At 49.0% G+C, this 19,070-nt stretch overlaps 1 protein-coding gene across 8 annotated transcripts in view; it reads right to left on the reverse strand.

Annotated features, from left to right (window-relative positions):
- The window catches only part of inpp5b (inositol polyphosphate-5-phosphatase B), a 246,141-nt gene that overhangs the window by 132,371 nt on the left and 94,700 nt on the right, over positions 1 to 19,070 (reverse strand). For 2 of the 8 annotated variants that reach the window (XM_038801397.1, XM_038801390.1), the window contains exon 1: positions 9,062 to 9,168. The exons of 5 other annotated variants lie outside the window; for them this stretch is intronic. In XM_038801397.1, coding sequence (XP_038657325.1) covers positions 9,062 to 9,089 — 28 coding nt within the window. In that variant the 5' untranslated portion in view covers positions 9,090 to 9,168. Of the gene's footprint in view, positions 1 to 9,061; positions 9,169 to 19,070 lie in introns of those variants that run through there. One more of the 8 variants, XM_038801372.1, reaches the window with a different exon arrangement.

Below are 19,070 nucleotides of genomic sequence, written 5' to 3' on the forward strand. Positions count from 1 at the left end.
TGCTCTCGAGATACGTTAATAAAGGATTTCATCGGTTATTCAGTGCTGCTCATGGTATTTTACTGGGAACAAGGTAGCTATTGTGGATGCCAATTAGTAATACAACTCAACAGCCATCCATTTTGACGTGCTTTAATGAAATGAAACACTGCATAAACGTCAATTATATATTTACTCCAAGTGTCACTACAGAATTTTCTAATCCTCACAGAGGTGTTCCTTTGCTGTCAACACTATAATTGTAAACCTTTTTCTGTGCCACAATATCCACATTTGTTCAACTCCTATCCTTAAGAGATGGTGAACACAAACCAACCTATATTGACACCTGTACAATGGGAAGGCTATTTTTAAATTCTGCTGCTCCCAGCTGCTACTAATAATCTGCCAAGTTCTATTTGAATACTTGTAGTTGCCAAGATAAAAACCTGCAGCCGTGACAAAATCTTGTCTCTATCTATAGATCGCCAAATAACTCACAAGATAAACAAGAGCCTTCAGTGGCAAAAGTTGCTGTTGCATTTCACGCACTTAGCATCAGAACAAGGTGCTACTATTAGCAATTACAGGCAGATAGGATATTGCAAGACTGAATCTTCTGATGATTGGATACACAGAATTACACAGAGAAGAGCAATTTTGAGGGAAATCATTCTTGACAAAATGATCTGCCAAAAGCAAGCGCAGATCAGAAGATCAGGACTCCAATGCTGTTGCACTCTACATCAAGTCGAGCCTCACATAATTACCCAGTTAATGGACGAATGCATGCTTCAACTTCCTAATTCAGCAAAATATAATCAACTCTGAACTTAACAAACGAAGTTCATAAGAACTAGGAGTCGGAGTAGGCCATCTGGCCCTTCGAGCCTGCTCCACCATTCAATGAGATCATGGCTGATCTTTTATGGACTCAGCTCCACTTTCCCGCCCGACCATAACCCTTTATTCTTCAGCAAACAACCATCCGGGAGGGATTCACGTGTCGAGCATTCATCTCTCTCAGTAATATTTTAGACTTCACAGAAGACTGAAATTCTCTTTGTAGATTATGTGATGGTAGGAGATTTGCCCAGAGATGTAGGACGGGATCACCAGTCACATTGCACCCGAAAAGCTACGTGGTGCAACGCGACCGGCAGATGGCAGGGGATCACTTCCAGGATCTTACCTGGTTCGCCACGCCTCGTGAGATCTAGCGATGTGAATTTGTGGGTGGGTTCATTTTCTGGAAAATCGACAGATTAGATTGAGACAGCTAGTGGCCTCTGAGGGGATTGGAGGCCCCCTGGTGCATGTATTCTGGGCAGGGAGGTAACCTGGCACTGCAGGTGCCACCTGGGTGCCAACCTGGCATTTCTTTGCATGGCGGTGATTGGCCTGGGGTGCCCTGCACAGGTGTGGGGGTGCGGGGGGTCATGGTGACCCCCTCATAGTGAGTTGGAGCATTGGGGAGGGGTGCGTCAGGGACTCGAGTGATCCATTTTTAAATGGCGTCCCGATCTCTCGCTGCACTGAGGAGTTCCGGCAAGCGGAACTCCTCAGTGCAAAAATCGGGGCCAAGTGTGGCCTCATCGGGGAGTTCCTCACTGAGGCCCCGATCTACCTGGATTGGTGTTAGATAACGGTGCTCGGAGCATGACGGGTCTCTGTTCCCAATCAGGCAAATCACACCCGTAATGTGCTCTTCCTCATTTGTTTCACTAATGGGCGAATCAGTTATGATTTTGTGATTGGCACCCCAATTGCAGTGGCAACTGCGGTTCAAGGTGGAATCTCCCAAAATACAGACATGAAAAGGCGTTTTTCCAAATTGTTGCTTCATGTTGATATTTGGAGGGATGTGGTAAATTCTACATTCAGCTAGGCAGAGCATTTTGATTGAGAAGTGGTCTGTCATCTATCGTCCATGACAATGTCCCAATATAAGTCATGCATCCAAACATTGTTCCTTTGTGCTATTAAGGCGAGCACCAGAATTTCTTTTATTCATTATGAAGTCTGGGTGTTGCTGGCAAGGCAAGCATTTATTGCCCACCCTGAATTGCCCTCGAGATGGTGACAGTTACCTGCCTCCTTAAATTGCTGCAGCCCATGTGGTGTAGGTGCAGCCACAGTGCTTTGAGAGAGGAAGTTCCAGAATTCTGGCGTTCTTTGAACCTTCATTGTGATACAAGACTACCTCTGTTGCAAAAAGGAGAAAACGTTACAGAGAAAAAGGATTCCCGTCTGCAGTGAAGCGTCATTAATTTTCACACGGTAAATATTTTTCCCTACAACCCTTACCCGAGAACGTTGATAAAGCAGGTCAAATCCAACCTGGCTAATTATCGCCACATCAGTCTACTCACGATGATCAGCAATATGATGGAACGTGTCGTCGATAGACTATCAAGTGGCACCTACTCAGCAATAACTTAAGTATTCACTGGAGAGAGGGACCTTGTTGCTCATGAGAACAGCGTGAACCCGGTTAATAGACTCAAACAGGTTGATATTAAGAAGGAGGATGTGCTGAAAATGTTTTAACACATCAGGATAGTTAAGTCCACTGGGCCTGACGGGATATACCCAAGGTTACTACGGGAAGCAAGGGAGGAGATTGCTGTGCCGTTAGCAATGATCTTTACGTCCTCACTCTCCACTGGAGTAGTACCAGATGATTGGAGGGAGGTGAATGTTGTTCCCCTATTCAAGAAAGGGAATAGGGAACTCCCTGGGAATTACAGACCAGTCAGTCTTACGTCTGTGGTGTACAAAATATTGGAAAGGATTCTGAGAGATAGGATTTATGATTATTTAGAAAAACATAGTTTGATTAAAGATAGTCAGCATGGCTTTGTGAGGGGCAGGTCATGCCTCACAAGCCTCACTGAATTCTTTGAGGATGTGACAAGACACATTGATGAAGGTCGGGCAGTGGATGTGGTGTATATGGATTTCAGTAAGACATTTGATAAGGTTCCCCATGGTCGGCTCATTCAGAAAGTTATGGAGCATGGGATACAGGGAAATTTGGCTGTCTGGATACAGAATTGGCTGGCCAAAAGACGACAGCGAGTGGTAGTGGATGGAAAGTATTCCGCCTGGAGGTCGGTGATTAGTGGTGTCCCGCAGGGATCTGTTCTGGGACCTCTGCGCTTTGTGGTTTTTATAAATGACTTGGATGAGGAAGTGGAAGGGTAGGTTATTAAGTTTGCCGATGACACAAAGGTTGGAGGAGTTGTAGATAGTGTTGAGGATTGTTGCAGGTTACAACAGGACATTGACAGGATGCAGAGCTGGGCTGAGAAGTGGCAGATGGAGTCCAACCTAGATAAATGTAAAGGGATTCATTTTGTAAGGTCGAATTTGAATGCTGAATACAGGATTAAAGGCAGGATTCTTGGAAGTATGGAGGAACAGAGGGATCTTGGGGTTCACGTACATAGATCCCTCAAAGTTGCCACCCAGGTTGATAGGGTTGTTAAGAAGGCGTATGGTGGGCAGCACGGTGGCCTAGTGGTTAGCACAACCGCCTCACGGCGCTGAGGTCCCAGGTTCGATCCCGGCTCTGGGTCACTGTCCGTGTGGAGTTTGCACATTCTCCCCGTGTCTGCGTGGGCTTCGCCCCCACAACCCAAAAATGTGCAGAGTAGGTGGATTGGCCACGCTAAATTGCCCCTTAATTGGAAAAAATAATTGGGTAATCTAAATTTATTTAAAAAAAGAAGGCGTATGGTGTGTTGTCTTTCATTAACAGGGGGATTGAGTTAAAGAGCCGCGAGGTTTTGCTGCAGCTTTATAAAAACCTGGTTAGACCACACTTGGAATATTGTCTCCAGTTCTGGTCGCCTCATTATAGGAAGGGTGTGGATGCTTTGGAGAGGGTGCAGATCAGATTTACCAGGATGCTGCCTGGACTGGAGGAAAGGTTGAGAGAGCTCGGGCTTTTCTCACTGGAGCGAAGAAGGAAGAGAGGTGACTTGATAGAGGTGTACAAGGTGATGAGAGACATGGATAGAGTGGATAGCCAGAGACTTTTCCCCAGGGTGGAAATGGATGTCAAGAGGGGACATAATTTTAAGGTGATTGGAAGAAGGTATAGGGGAGATGTCAGAGGTAGGTTCTTTACACAGAGAGTGGTGGGTGTGTGGAATGCACCGCCAGCCGAGGTGGTGGAGTCAGAGTCATTAGGGACATTTAAGCGACTCTTGGACAGGCAAATGGACAGCAGTAAATTGAAGGGGTGTAGGTTAGGTTGATCTTAGATTAGGATAAATGGTCGGCACAACATTGTGGGCTGAAGGGCCTGTACTGTGCTGTACTGTTCTATGTAACCTACGCACTGATGCTCAGTTTGGGTTCTGCCAGGGTCACTCGACTCCTGACGTCATTACAGCCTTCGTCCAAACATGGACAAAAGAGCTGAGCTCAAGGTGAGTTGAGTGACTGCCCTGGACCATCAAGGCAGAATTTCACCAAATGTGGCGTCAAGCAGCCCTCGCAAAACTGGAGTCAATGGGAACCAGGGAGAAAACATTCCGCAGATTGGAGTTGTACCTGGCACAGAGGAAAATGGTTATGGGTCTTGGAGACGCAGGGCATCACTGTAAGGGTTCTGCAGGTTAGTGTCCTGGGCCCAACCGTCTTAATCATAAGAAGACTGATGATTGCACAACGTTCAGCACCATTCACTATTCCTCAGAAACTCAACCAGTCTATGTCCAAATGCAGCAAGACCTAGACAACATTCAAGTTTTGGTTGATATGTGGCAAATAATGCAATACAAGTGCCAGGCAATGACCATGTCCCCATGACATTCAATTACAATACCATTGCTGTATACCCAACAATCAACTTCCTGGGAGTTGCCATTGACCAGAAACTGAACCGGGCCTGCTATGAAATGAAATGAATATGTAAATAACGTGGCCACAAGAGCCGGTTGAGGCTGAGAATTCTGCAGAGAAAAACTCACCTCCGACTCCCTAAAGCCTGTCCATCTACAGGGCACAAGTCAGGAGTGTGATAGAATGCTCTCCACTTGTCTGGATGAGTGCAGCTCCAGCAACACCCAAGAAGCTCGACACCATCCAGGACAAAGCAGCCTTCTTGATTGGCAGCCCTCCCAAAATTCACTCCCCAATACCAATACACAATGGCAGCAGCGTGAATCATCTACGAGATGCACTGCAGCAAGTCGCCAAGGCTCTTTTGGCAGCATCTTCCAAACCTGCAGCCTCAAGCACCTGGAAGGACAGGGCCGCAGATGCATCAGAATACCACCACCTGTAAGTTCCCGTTCAAGCCACACACCATCCTGTATTGGATATATCACCATTCCGTCAAGAGGTCAAAATCATCAAATTCCCTCCCGAACAGCACCGTGGTTGTTCCTACAACAGATGGATTGCAGCATTTCAAGAAGGAAACTCTCCACCACTTTCTCATCAATGGGCCAAACGACCTCTTTCTGCACCATAACAATTTGGTAATTTAAGGGCAATTAGGGAAGAGCAACAAATTCTGGCCCAGCCAGCAAAGCCCACATTCCCTGTGCGAATAGAAAAAAGTATGAGGTGCCAAGCAAGCACCTGACTTGTACTTCTGGAACATACAGACTTTTCAAGATGTATAAAATAGTCTCTCGGAGAGGAAATTCAAATGACTGAGATAACCATAGGTTAAATTCTTTTGTGACAGCAATTTTCACAAGAGATACTTTAGCAAAGAGATCAAATGATTTTTTTTCAAATCGCTCCTTCAAGGAAGCGAAGAGAAAAGTAGTCAGAAGTGTGTGGCGGGAACAAACTACAATAAAACAGCCGCTGGAAGTGGTGTTTGGGGGGGCGGGGGGGAGGGAAGAGAGAGGTGTGTGGCAAGGAGCCTTCTAGCAGGAGCAGCCACGCTGGCAGGTAATGCTGGTGAATGGAGGTGAGGTGGGGGAGGAGACCGCCAGACCCCGGGGGAGGGCTTGCAATGTGCCAGGGTTGGAGACTGAGCGTGGTCATGGATAGAGAGGGGGACATCATGGATGGGCCCGCTTTTGGGCGGTATTAGACAAGGCTGAGCCGGAAGGGGGAGGATGGTAGACGGTAGAGGAGAGGAGGGGCAGCCTCTGGTAAGAATTGTAACATGGAGCATCCGTGGGTTAAATGAGCCGGTTAAGAGGTCTCGGGTTTTTGCGCATCTGAGGAGTTTGAAGGCGGAGGTGATCTTATTGCAGGAGACTCCCCTCTGGGTGAAGGACCAGGTTTGGTTGAGGAAGGGATGGGGCGGGGGCGGCCATTTTCTTGAACAAAAGTGCAGGGACCCGAGGGGAGAAGGCCATGGAAGTGTGGGACCTGGGGGGGAGAAAGTATGTGATAGTGAATGGGGTGCTAGCGGGAAGCTGGTGGTACTAGTTTGCTGGGAGTAATCCCGGATGTTGATACACACCAGTTGATTATGGGTGGAGATTTTAATTGCCGTGATGGAGCCACGGGTGGACAGGTCGAGCCCCAAGTGGGAAGGGTGAGGATGACAAAGAAGTTGGGAGGGTTTATGGAGCATATGGGAATGGTTGATTTGTGAAGGTTTAAGAATCTGGGTTTGGGGGGGTACTCTTCTCACACAAGCATAAAGTGTACTAGATAGAGAATTGATTTATTTGTGGTGAGACAAGCGGTCTTGTTGGGGGTGATGGGGGGGGGGGGGGGGGAAAGAGTATACGGGGATTGGGATATCCGATCATACGCTGCATTGGCTGGAGGTGAGGCTTAGCGCGGGATAGGGGGACAGATGCAGAGACCGAGATGGAGGCTAGTTTGGGTTTGTTGGCTGATAACGGGTTCTGCGAAAGGGTGAGGGTGAGATCAGTGATTGGGAATTACGTGGAGATTAATCAGAATAGGGAGGTGTTGGGGTGCAAATTCTGGGAGGTGTTGAAGGTGGTAGTCTGAGGGGAGATTACCTCGTTCAAGGCGAACAGGACGGGCGGAGGACGCAGGAGCATGGGCGGTTGTTGGATGAGGTAGCCGAGGTGGACAGGAGATACGCAGGGGGGTCCCCACTAAAGACTTGTTGGTGGAGAGGAAGAGGTTGCAGTGGCAGTTCAATAGGTTGACAATGACAAGGGCAGTTGTGCAGTTACGGAATGGAAGGAGGATGCAATATAAATATGGGGACAAGGTGAGGTGTATGCTGGCCGACAGCTGAGGAAGCAGGCTGCGTCCAGGGGAGTTTTACAGGTGCCAACAGAGAAGGGGGGAGGTTAGTGTCACAACCGGGGAGGATATATGAGGTGTTATGGGGGTACTATGAGAATCTGTATAGGGCTCAGCGGGATGGAGAGGAAGGGGATATGGAACGGCAGGGGGGGGGGAAAGAGAGGGCGTTTCCGAGGTTGGAGGTAGATAGGAGGCAGACATTGGAGGAACCGCTGGGTCTGAGGGAGGTGATTGACAGCATTAGGGGGATGAAGTCAGGAAAGGCTCTGGTGCCGGAAGGCGTTTGCGACAGAGTTGGCACCACATTTCTTTGCTTTGTTTAGTGAGGCGTTGAAGAAGGGGGCGCTGCCAAAGTCACAGGCATTGTTCACACTCATCCCGAAGAAGGGGAAGAATCCATTGTAGTGTGGGTCGTATATGCCCATTTCGCTGTTGAACGCAGATGTGAAAGTGTTGGCGAAGTTGGTGGCGGGGAGGATGGAAGGATGTGTACCATTGGTGGTTGCTGAGGATCAAACAGGTTTTGGAACTGGCAGGCAGCTCCCCAGTAATATCAAGAGACTGTTGAATGTGATTATGACTCAGTTAGTGGGGCGGATGCTGGGGTTTATTGTCTCCATGGATGCACAGAAGGGCTTAGATTGGGTGGAGTGGAGGAATTTATTTGAGATCTTGGGTAGGTTTGGGTTTGGCCTGAAGTTTGTGGCATGCTTGCGTCTGTTTCATGCAGTCCCGTTGGGAAGTGCATGTACATATGGGATGAGTCCACGGAGGTTTTGGCTGCAGAGGGGAATGAGATAGGGACTATTTTGATTTTGAACTATTTTGAACGTTGTTGCCGTTCTCGTTCACGCTGGCGATTGAGCCCTTGGCGATGGCTCTTAGGGGGTCTGTGGAGTGGCAAGGGATTGTGAAGGGGAGCTCCAGTAACAGGTGAAATGTTACTGTACAAAACTAGCTGTTGGGTACAGCGCAAACCGTTAACAGCCCATTTTCTTTCTTTCAGCCATAAGATAAGAGACAGCAAGAATTTTAAGCAATCATAGCAGTTTATTTTACAGACATAACAGAAGAGAGAGAATGTTTAAACTCCTACTGCTTTTCATTAATTCCATAGCTACATTTTTTAAAAATCCCATGCTGAACAAACAGTATCTTAACAGCACCACAGCCCATCCAGAAATCACGTCTGTTCGCAGAATAGTGTCAACACCAGGGGGCGGCAGCTGAGTGAACAAAATAGAACACACAAAAGCACGGAATCCCCTCTGATTTAAACACAAATTGTAATGCCTCTGCATTAAAGCTGACAGACAGATGAATGCAAACACACTTGAGGTAACCGCAATTATCTCGCTTTTGCTTTAGTTTGTTGAAGAGTGATTTAGAAAAGTTTCATTTGATTTCCTTGGGAAAGTATCTTCTGCGAAGAATCAAAATCACAAATAATTTAAGCCAGCACTATCATTAAGTCTCTGTGGGTGAGAAAGGCGGTCCTTCTTCACCCATTTTCAGGGGTGATGTTAAAGAAAAGGGGGTGGCAAAAAGACCCTGCTTTTCGATTTACCGTTAATAGTAAACTCAACGTTTTACGGTGTCCCTGAAACAATTGAAACATGAGCTTCCAACTTCAAGTGGTGCTCCTGGTAAATTCTGCACCCCAAAATGGCCCTGCCAAATGGATAGCCCCAGGGACGTTCTCCTCAGTCAGAGAGAGAGAGAGAGAGACGGTGGCCACCAACAGCAGTGCCTGCCTCTCAATTAAAATTAGATATCTTGTGCTTAACTAGAGATTACGTCGGAACTGGAAACTTCAAGGAAGTACAAACCACGATACCCACTCGGATGTAAAAAGGGGAAATGTTTCTACCTGAGTAGGGTGCTGCTTCTGTGGACATTTCGCAGCTCGGTGTTGAAATCTGCCATCAGCTTCCGAACAAGTTCCTGCTTCTGCAAAGATCCTGTGACATCATTGCACTCATTTTACAGGCGAAAATAGTCAATCGCTGAGCTACTCATCGACTCAAGCTCCAAGTGCACCGTGCACAACACACAGGAACTAAACGAGACGCGCGTTATTGGAAAACTTAATTACTTTCCAACTCTTGCCTTTTCAGTTAACACAATCGGAAGGGAAAATCTAAGAACCGAGTCAAATGGTGATTTAATCTCCAGTGCTCCTTTTTCAGGCAGTGGGAATGCAAATTTTAGGTTTGTGAATGCATGGTGCAAAAGGCACAATGCCCACAACTGAGAGAACACACGGGCATTGCTGGTGAAGTGACATAACAATATCACATCGGAGCATTGTCCACTCTGGTCCTGTGCTCCGAAGAAACAATTAAAATACTTCCTCTGGATAGTTCCAGGGCCAACTGCGAGATGCATTTGAGGGAAAAGGATTGGGGCAGAGGGCTTTATCTTTACTCAAATCAGTCACTGAATAACAAAATCATAGAATCATGCAGCACATATATCAGATTTTACTTTGAAAAGTTATTGTTGCATTTCCATTCCATTCTGTTTCAATTCCAGAGAGTAATACTGCCCAAAAACAATTCTCAGCTCACTCAACCCACCCTGGTTATTTTGTTAATGGTTTCAAATTGGTGTGCTCTGATTACTGAAACCACCCTCTGCAAACCCTCAACAGCCCACCACCTTCCCCTGTCCACCCCAACCACACCAGTGGAACCAGTTTCTCCCTACTTTCAGACATTCATCCCTTCGTTAGTGTTTAGCTTGATCATTTGAATGAAATCCTGGCTGGCCTCCCATATTCTTTCCTCAGTACTCTGCTGCCCTTGTCTTAACTTGCAGCAAATTCCATTCCTCCTGTCCCTCCTATGCTCATTTACCTACATTAGTCCCCAGATAAGCAAAGCCTGTATTTTAAAATTCTCATCCTTGTTTCAAAATCTCTCTGTGGCCTTTGCCCTGGCTCCCAATCTCTGTATTCTCCTGCAGTCCCACAACTCTCGAGTTATCTGATTCCTTTAATTCTGGTCTCTTGTCTATCGCCAATTGTAATTGATTTATCATTGGTGACTGTGCCTTCAGTTTCCCAGCCCCTAAGCACATTGATGTCCTCCATACACCTTTCCACCTTGCACCCTGGCTTCCCTCCTTTAAACACTCCTTGAAGCCTATCTCTGTCCAAGGTTTTGGTCATCTGACCTAATATCTTCTTGTGTGGCTTGGAGTCACTTTTAAATATTTATTTTATGGGATGTCGTCGTCGCTGGCTGGTGCAGCATTTATTGCTCTTCCCGTACCAGCCTCCCCGGACAGGCGCCGGAATGTGGCGTCTAGGGGCTTTTCACAGTAACTTCATTGAAGCCTACTCGTGACAATAAGCGATTTTCATTTTCATTTTATTTTCAATTGCCCATGAACTGAGTGGTTAGGAAAGGCATTTCAGGGGGCATCATCAATTCACTCGAGACACGAGTAGAAGTAAACCGTGGCTTTAATCAACTTAGAACAGTGCCTGCCTGCGACTGAACAATACTGAGAACCGCCTACAGGTCGACTGCTCTTTATACCTCCCTTCAAGGGGAGGAGCCATGGGCGGAGCCCATACATGCCCCAACATGTTCCCCTATGGATAATGCCATACAATGGCCCATAGGAGAAGCCCACAAGGGCAACAGCATAGCATAAATACAAATACAAGGGCAACAGCACAGATACAAATTCACTGGTAGATTATTGGTATAATACATTCAGCACCTGTTAAAAAAATGAAGTCTGGCGGGGCTGAAGGGTTCATAAGTTCAGCCGGTCCGGCGCACGGATTGTGTGCTGTGATCACCGAAGTTCTGGTGTTGTTGCTGGCCCGGGGATCGAACTCGCCTGTGCTGGCATCGGTAGTGAGGGCGCCGGGTGCAGGTACAGACATGGACTCCGGGAGCATCTCTTCTGGAGCTTCATTCCTGTGGATCGGTGAAGGGGGGATGGCGGGCGGGAGGTAGCGTGGGAGCCATATTTGGGTGGGGGTGCTGGTCATGGTAGGTTGGGCGGGATATGGTGCAGGGGCGGTGGTGGTGGTGGTGGAACCGGCGGGCGCCAGGGCCCAGAGGGAGACCGTGTCCTGTCGGCCATCGGGGTGTTCGATATAAGCGTACTGGGGGTTGGAGTGTAGGAGCTGGACCCTCTCTACCAGAGGATCGGACTTATGGCTCCTGACGTGCTTTCTGAGTAGGACCGGCCCCGGTGTCTTCAGCCAGGTTGGAAGTGAGGCCCCTGAGGTGGATCTCCTAGGGAAAACAAATAGGCGGTCATGAGGGGTCTCGTTTGTAGATGTGCAAAGTAGGGACCTAATAGACTGGAACGCATCGGGGAGGACCTCCTGCCAGTGAGAAACTGGGAGATTCCTGGACCGCAGGGTCAGTAGGACGGTCTTCCAGACCGTCGCATTCTCCCTCTCCACCTGCCCATTTCCCCTGGGATTGTAACTGGTAGTCCTGCTGAAGGCATTGCCCTTACTGAGCAGGTACTGACGCAGCTCGTCGCTCATGAACGACGAGCCCCGGTCACTGTGGACACAATTGGGGAAACCAAACAGGGTGAAGACACTATGTCGGGCTTTATTGACGGTGGACGTGGTCATGTTGGGGCAAGGGATTGCAAAGGGGAAGCGGGAGAACTCATCAATAATACTGAGGAAATATGTACTGCGGTTATTGGAGGGGAGGCGCCCTTTGAAATCGATACTGAGGCGCTCAAAGGGCCGGGATGCCTTTACCAGGTGGGCCCTATCTGGTCGACAGAAGTGCGATTTACACTCCGCACAGATCTGGCAGTCCTTGGTCATGGCTCTGACCTCCTCGGTGGAGTAGGGCAGGTTGCGGGCCTTGATATAGTGGATAAGCCGGGTGACCCCTGGGAGGCAGAGGTCATCGTGGATAGCCCGTAGTCGGTCATCTTGCGTGCTGGCGCATGTGCCGCGGGACAGGGCATCTGGGGGCTCGTTGAGCTTCCCAGGACGATATACTATATCGTAATTATAGGTGGAGAGTTCGATCCTCCACCTCAAGATCTTATTGTTCTGATTTTGCCCCGCTGCATATTGTCAAACATGAAGGCTACCGAGCGTTGGTCGGCGACGAGGGTTAACCTCCTACCAGTGAGGTAGTGCCTCCAGTGCCGCACGGCTTCCACGATGGCTTGGGCCTCCTTCTCGACTGAGGAGTGCCGGATTTCAGAGGTGGTGAGGGTGGGCAAAAAAACCCCTACTGGTCTGCCTGCTTGGTTAAAGGGAGCGTGGTCGTGGTCCTGCTGATCATGGCTGCAGATGGTGACATTGTCCAAGTACGGAAATGTGGTCCGCAGCCCGTACTGGTCCACCATTCGGTCCATTGTCCTTTGTATCACCGAAACCCCGTTCGTGACGCCAAAGGGGACCTGGAGGAAGTGGAAAAGGCGGCCGTCTGCCTCAAAAGCCATGTAGTGGCGGTCCTCCGGGCAGATTGGGAGCTGGTGGTATGCAGACTTCAGGTCCACCGTGGAGAACATCCGGTAGTGTGTGATCTGGTTTACCATGTCTGCAATCCAGGGAAGGGGGTACGCATCGAGTTGCATGTATCGGTTTATGGTTTGGCTGTAATCTACAACCATTCGGTTCTTTTCCCTGGTCTTGACGGCCACCACCTGAGCTCTCCAGGGACTATTGCTGGCCTCCATGACTCCCTCCCGCAAGAGTCGCTGGACCTCGGATCTGATAAAAGTCCTGTCCTGTATGCTATACCGCCTGCTTCTGGTAGCGACTGGTTTGTAGTCAGCGGTGAGGTTTGCGAAGAGTGGGGGAAGGTCGACTTTTAGGGTCGCGAGGCTGCATATGGTGAGGTGGGGGTAGGGGCCCCCGAACTTCAGGGTTAGGCTCCTGAGGTTGCAAATCTAGTCCAGATAGGAGAGGAGCGCGGAGGTCTGGGAGCACATATAATTTAAAATTGGCGTACCCGGCGCCCTGTATTGCTAGGGTTTTACATAGAATTTACAGTGCAGAAGGAGGCCATTCGGCCCATCGAGTCTGCACCGGCTCTTGGAAAGAGCACCCTACCCCCTACCCAAGGTCAACGCCTCCACCCTATCCCCATAATTCAGTAACCCCATCCAACACTAAGGGCAATTTTGGACACCAAGGGCAATTTATCATGGCCAATCCACCTAACCCGCACATCTTTGGACTGTGGGAGGAAACCGGAGCACCCGGAGGAAACCCACGCACACACGGGGAGGATGTGCAGACTCCGCACAGACAGTGACCCAAGCGGTACTGCACCCTTGGATTTGCATCGAGAGCGACCCAGAGGCGAGGGAGATGGTTTGGTGCGCCAGGAAAATTGTGAGCGAGCAGCGTCTTACCATGTCCGGGTGAATGAAGCTCTCTGTGCTCCCGGAGTCGAAAAGGCTAGGAGTCTCATGCCCGTTTACCCGGACGGTCATCATAGAGCTCCGGAGGTGCTTGGGTCGCGACTGATCCAGGGTGACTGTGCTGAGTTGCTGGTAGTCGGCGTGGTCGGAAGTGCTGGGGCGGCTCCGCAATGGCGGGCCCGTTGATCGAGCATGGCGGGCGCTGAGGAAGATGGTGTCCAAGATGGCGACTTCCATGGATCGCACATGGCCGGCCGCGTGGGGGAGGATGGCCAAGATGCCGGCCCCCGTGAGTCGCACGTGCTGTGAGGGCTGGAAGATGGCTGCCCCCACGGATAGCACGAGGCTGATGATGCGTCTGCAGGGGGCGGAGTCGGCAGACATGCTGCCACACTGCAAGGTCTGCGGGCCTGTGAATCTGAGAATCGTGCCTGTGAGTTAGAGTTCTTGGACCTGGCCAGGCAAACTTTGGCGAAATGTTCTTTTCTCCCGCAGCTGCTGCAGTTCGTGTTACGGGCCGGGCAGTGCTGCCGGGGGTGTTGGGACTGGCCGCAGAAATAGCAGGGTAGCCCCCCCATGGTGGGCGGGCGGCCGCGAGGCACAGGCCTGGGGTAGTCTTTGGTCGTGGGTTCACGAGGGGGTCGCGTGGTCAGCCGGGAACGCGTTAAGGCTCTGGAATGCTACTTCCAGAGAGGAGGCTAACTTTACCGTCTGATCCAGGTCCAGGGCTTCCTTTTCGAGTAGGCATTGTTTCACATAGTTGGACCGAACTCCTGCCATGTAGACATCTCGGACGGTGAGTTCCATATGTTGAGTGGCTATAATGGCCTGGTAGTTGCAGCTGCATGCGAGGACTTTGAGGTCACGTAGGTAGTCTTCTAGCGATTCCCCGGGACGCTAGTGGCGAGTGGTGAGGATGTGTCATGCGTAGACCTCGTTCACGGGCCGTACATAGAGGCGTTCGAGCATCGGGAGGGCGTCTGTGTAGGAGGAGGCCCCGTCGAGTTGAACAGAGATTCGATGGCTCACCCGTGCGTGGAGGAGGCTCAGCTTCTGTTCGTCGGTGACGGGAAGGCGTGGAGAAGACTGCGAGATAGGCCTTGAAGCAGCAGCGCCAGTGCGAAAAAATTTATTTCGCCTCCGCGGCCTGCAGATCGAGTTCCAGTCGGTCAGGTTTGAGGGCCTATTCCATAGTTGCATTTAAGTTGATTAAATTGATGCGACCATCAATTCACTCGAGACATGAGTAGAAGTAAACCGTGGCTTTAATCAACTTAGAACAGTGCCTGCCTGCGACTGAACCAATGCTGAGAACTGCCTGCAGGTCGACTGCTCTTTATACCTCCCTTCAAGGGGAGGAGCCATGGGCGGAGCCCATACATGCCCCAACATGTTCTCCTATGGATAATGCTATACAATGGCCCATAGGAGAAGCCCACAAGGGCAACAGTATAGCACAGATACAAATACAAGTGCAACAACACAGATACAAATACACTGGTGGATTATTGATATAATACATTCACCACAGTGTGTGGGGATCTGGAGCCACATGTAGGCCAGACTAGGTAAGGACAACAGGTTTCCTTCCCTAAAGGGCATTGGTGAACCAGATAGGTTTTTATGACCATCGACAATAGTTTCATGGTCATCATTAGACTTTTAATTCCAGATTTCTTATTTTATTGAATTCAAATTCCATGTGGCATGGTGGGATTCGAACCTAGGTCCCCAGTGCATGACCCTGAGTTTCTGGATTACTAATCCAATGACATTACCCTATGCCACCACCTCTCCTGGTCATATTTTGCTCTATAATGTTCCAGTGAAGCATCTTGGGTCGTTTCCTTACGTTAAAGCCACAGTATAAATATAAATTTTTGTTGTGCTCTTTGAAGAAAGTAATAATTTTGAACATTTCTATTAAATCTACCCTCGATCTTCTCTAAGGAGAACAATCCCAAGTTCCCCGGTCTCTTCAAATGCTGAAGGCTCTCATCTTTTGATCGTATTCTGGTAAATTTCTGTATCCCTTTCAGGGCCTTAGGCACTTAACCGAAAAAGTGGTGCCTAGAATTAGAACAGAGAACATAGAACAGTACAGCACAGAACAGGCCCTTCGGCCCTCAATGTTGTGCCGAGCCATGATCACCCTACTCAAACCCACGTATCCACCCTATACCCGTAACCCAACAACCCCCCCCTTAACCTTACTTTTATTAGGACACTACGGGCAATTTAGCATGGCCAATCCACCTAACCCGCACATCTTTGGACTGTGGGAGGAAACCGGAGCACCCGGAGGAAACCCACGCACACAGGGGGAGGACGTGCAGACTCCACACAGACAGTGACCCAGCCGGGAATCGAACCTGGGACCCTGGAGCTGTGAAGCATTTATGCTAACCACCATGCTACCAATTGTGCCCCAATTGTGCACAATACTTCACCCAAGGCCTAACTAGCAATTTATAAAGATTTAGCATAACCTCCCATGTTTTATTTTATTCCATAAATAATTTCTGTTTTGAAACATTTCTGTTTATAAAGCTAAGGAACTGGTGGTGAGCCTTCTCACCGTGTCCCTGCCACCTTTGAAGACTGGAGTCGGAGGAGTAGCCTTCTGGTTTGAAAAAAGGCACTTTTACACAATAGGAATGGGAGAGTTGTGCTCTACGAAATTGAGTTTATATTATTGATTTTTTTTTCATTCATTCATGGGATGTGGGCATCACCGACAAAGCCAGCATTTGTTGCCCATTTAGCATGGTCAAACCACCTAACCTGCACATCTTTGGACTGTGGGAGGAAACCGGAGCATCCGGAGGAAACCCACGCAGACATGGGGAGAATGTGCAAACTCCACATAGCCAGTCGCCCAAGGCCGCAAATGAACCTGGGTCCCTGGTGCTGTGACACAGCAGTGCTAACCACTGTGCCACCTCTCTACCTTGCTTTCCTCCTTTAAGACAGACCCTAATACCTACTTCTGTTACCAACCTTCTGTTCATATGATCTCACAACCCCTTGTGAAGCCCTTCGGGATGTTTATTATGCTACATATGCTATGCACATACAAACTGTTGTTCTTGCATAAAGCTTTTCTGTATATTTTGCAACATTCAGTGTTTATGCATCCAACAAGTCATATACAACAGGTTCTCTACGTAGCACTGGTATCTTTAAAGATTAATAATGTAACCAGACAAATTAATGTTTAGACGTTGGGACATAACTGTACCTTTGGTCCAAGCTGATACAGATTCCAGTTTGTTCAAGCAAACCACATCCAGTGTCAGCAGAAAGAACGTAAAATGGTGGAAATATTCAGCAGGACAGGCAGCATCTGGGGCAGTCTCAAAGGGCTGAATGTCCTAATTCCTGTTCCTAAGTCCTACATTCCCGTGCAGATAGCCTGAAATGTTATTTGTTCCTTTCCACAGATGCTCTCTGACCTGCAGAATATTTCCACCATTTTCTGGCTCATCCCCCCAGATTTTCAAGATTTTTGTTGTTTTTGTATCCAACATAATCATCATTCAAGATTTTGTATTCAACATAATCGCCATCAAGAAAACCTTCAGTTTTCTAGTCAATACAGTGGAACTTAGAGAGCACTGATGACCTTAAACGCAAATCCTAATCAGTCATTTATGTCAGTATGTCAGTCCAACAATTCATTATCCCATGCAAACGATTACGAGTTTAGACAGCATGCTTATTATTCTTAAGCTGCCATGTAAATTATACTGTTGAAAACAGCTGAAAGACTTTGCATAGGCACCTCACACAAAGGTGAACAAGTTCTCAAAACTAAACATTGTAAGAGAGAAGACAGTGAATTATTCAAGTGAAATATTTCTACAGAGACAAACAATCGAAAAAGAGTGTCTTTAATTTCAAACCAAAATATTCCCAAGCCTACTATCAGGCCTGGTCTTTGTAGTATTGTTTTTTAAAAATATTTTATTGAGGCATTTATATTGTACATTATAATACAATGGACAACCACACATCCCAAAACCTGGTGGTTGCCACATATCGGTGCCCATACCGAAGCCCCCCTCCAGCCCCACGTGCTGCCGCCACTGCCCCCACAACCTCAGGGCCGTCACCATTACCGGGCTTGTGGAGTACCTGGCCGGCGAGAACGGCAGAGTTAACTGTGTCCCCAAACTCGTGTCCCTACATGAGGTTGCCTCCATCTGCTCCCATACCGACCCCTCCCCCACTTCCTAACCATTGCAATAGTCGCCGCCCAGTAGTAGTTTATAAAGTTCAGTAGAGCCATATCACGTTCTAAATAATACTCCCCTGTCAGCAGTTTTCCCCCTCACCACAGAATTACAACCCCAACCCCCATCAACACACTAACCACCTGCTCATCCCCCACTGCGCTTCAGTAAACTCGCCCGCCCAGCTAGCCTGGTCATCACCACCCATGGCGCCTAGCATCCTATCCCCCCGCTGAAACATTATCCTGGTGCAAACATAACAACACCAACCCAAACGCAAAGAAAAGAGTGACCCACCATCCCCACAAAGAAAAAAAAACACAGAACAATGGCCCCAAAAGAATAAAAAAACAAACCCAAAGGAACAGAAAGCGGGCATCCTATCAAAAGGTCACTGTACTCCCTCCCCTGCCAGTTCATTGTCCCTAACAAATTCCATCGCCATTTCCGGCATCGCAAAGTACAGCCACAGCCTTGTAGGTCACCCAAAGGCGCGGCGGGTTCAGCATACCAAATTTCCTCCCCTTCTTGAAGAGGGCCACCTTCACCTTGTTAAAGCCTGCTCTCCTTTTGGCCAGCTCCGCACCCAGGTCCTGATACACACGCAGCTCATTGCCTTCCCAGGTACACTGCCTTGTCTGCCTAGCCCACCTCAGGGTCCACTCCTTATCGAGGAATCAATGAAGGCTCTCCACCGTCATCCTCAGCAGTTCGTTCCCCTGCAGCTTCCTCATCAGCAGCCTGTGCGCCCGGTCCACTTCCAAAGGTCGTTCAAATGCCCCCTCACCCAGCAACTTGTCGAACATTTGAACCACATACAAGCCAGCATCCGCTCCCTCGCTGCCCTCCCGCTGCCCCACAATCCTCAAATTCTGCCTGCGGGACAGATTCTCCAAGTCCTCCACCGTCTCCTGCAGCCGCCTCTGGTTACCCGGCATCACCCGCAGCTCGGCAGCCATCGAGGCAAACTGCTCCTCGTGCTCCCCCACCGTCTCCTCCACCTTCTGGATCGCCTGGCTCTGGGTCTCCAGTCTCGTTTCCAGGCGATCGATCCCCACCTTTATCAGATCCACCACCCTCGCCAGGTATTCCAGATTCTCCTTCCTCTGCTGGGTGAACGTCTCATTCAGGAAGCCCACCAGCTGCTGCGTCGACCATTGAAAGTGTCCCTGACCCTCTGCCATCTTCACCTGTGTTGCAGATACAACTCCAACTTGCTCCAACTGCTCCATTCTATTTAAACCACTTCTGGTCCATGAATCCATCCAC

Source organism: Scyliorhinus canicula, chromosome 1 (genome assembly GCF_902713615.1).
Source record: "Scyliorhinus canicula chromosome 1, sScyCan1.1, whole genome shotgun sequence".
NCBI lineage: Eukaryota > Metazoa > Chordata > Chondrichthyes > Carcharhiniformes > Scyliorhinidae > Scyliorhinus > Scyliorhinus canicula.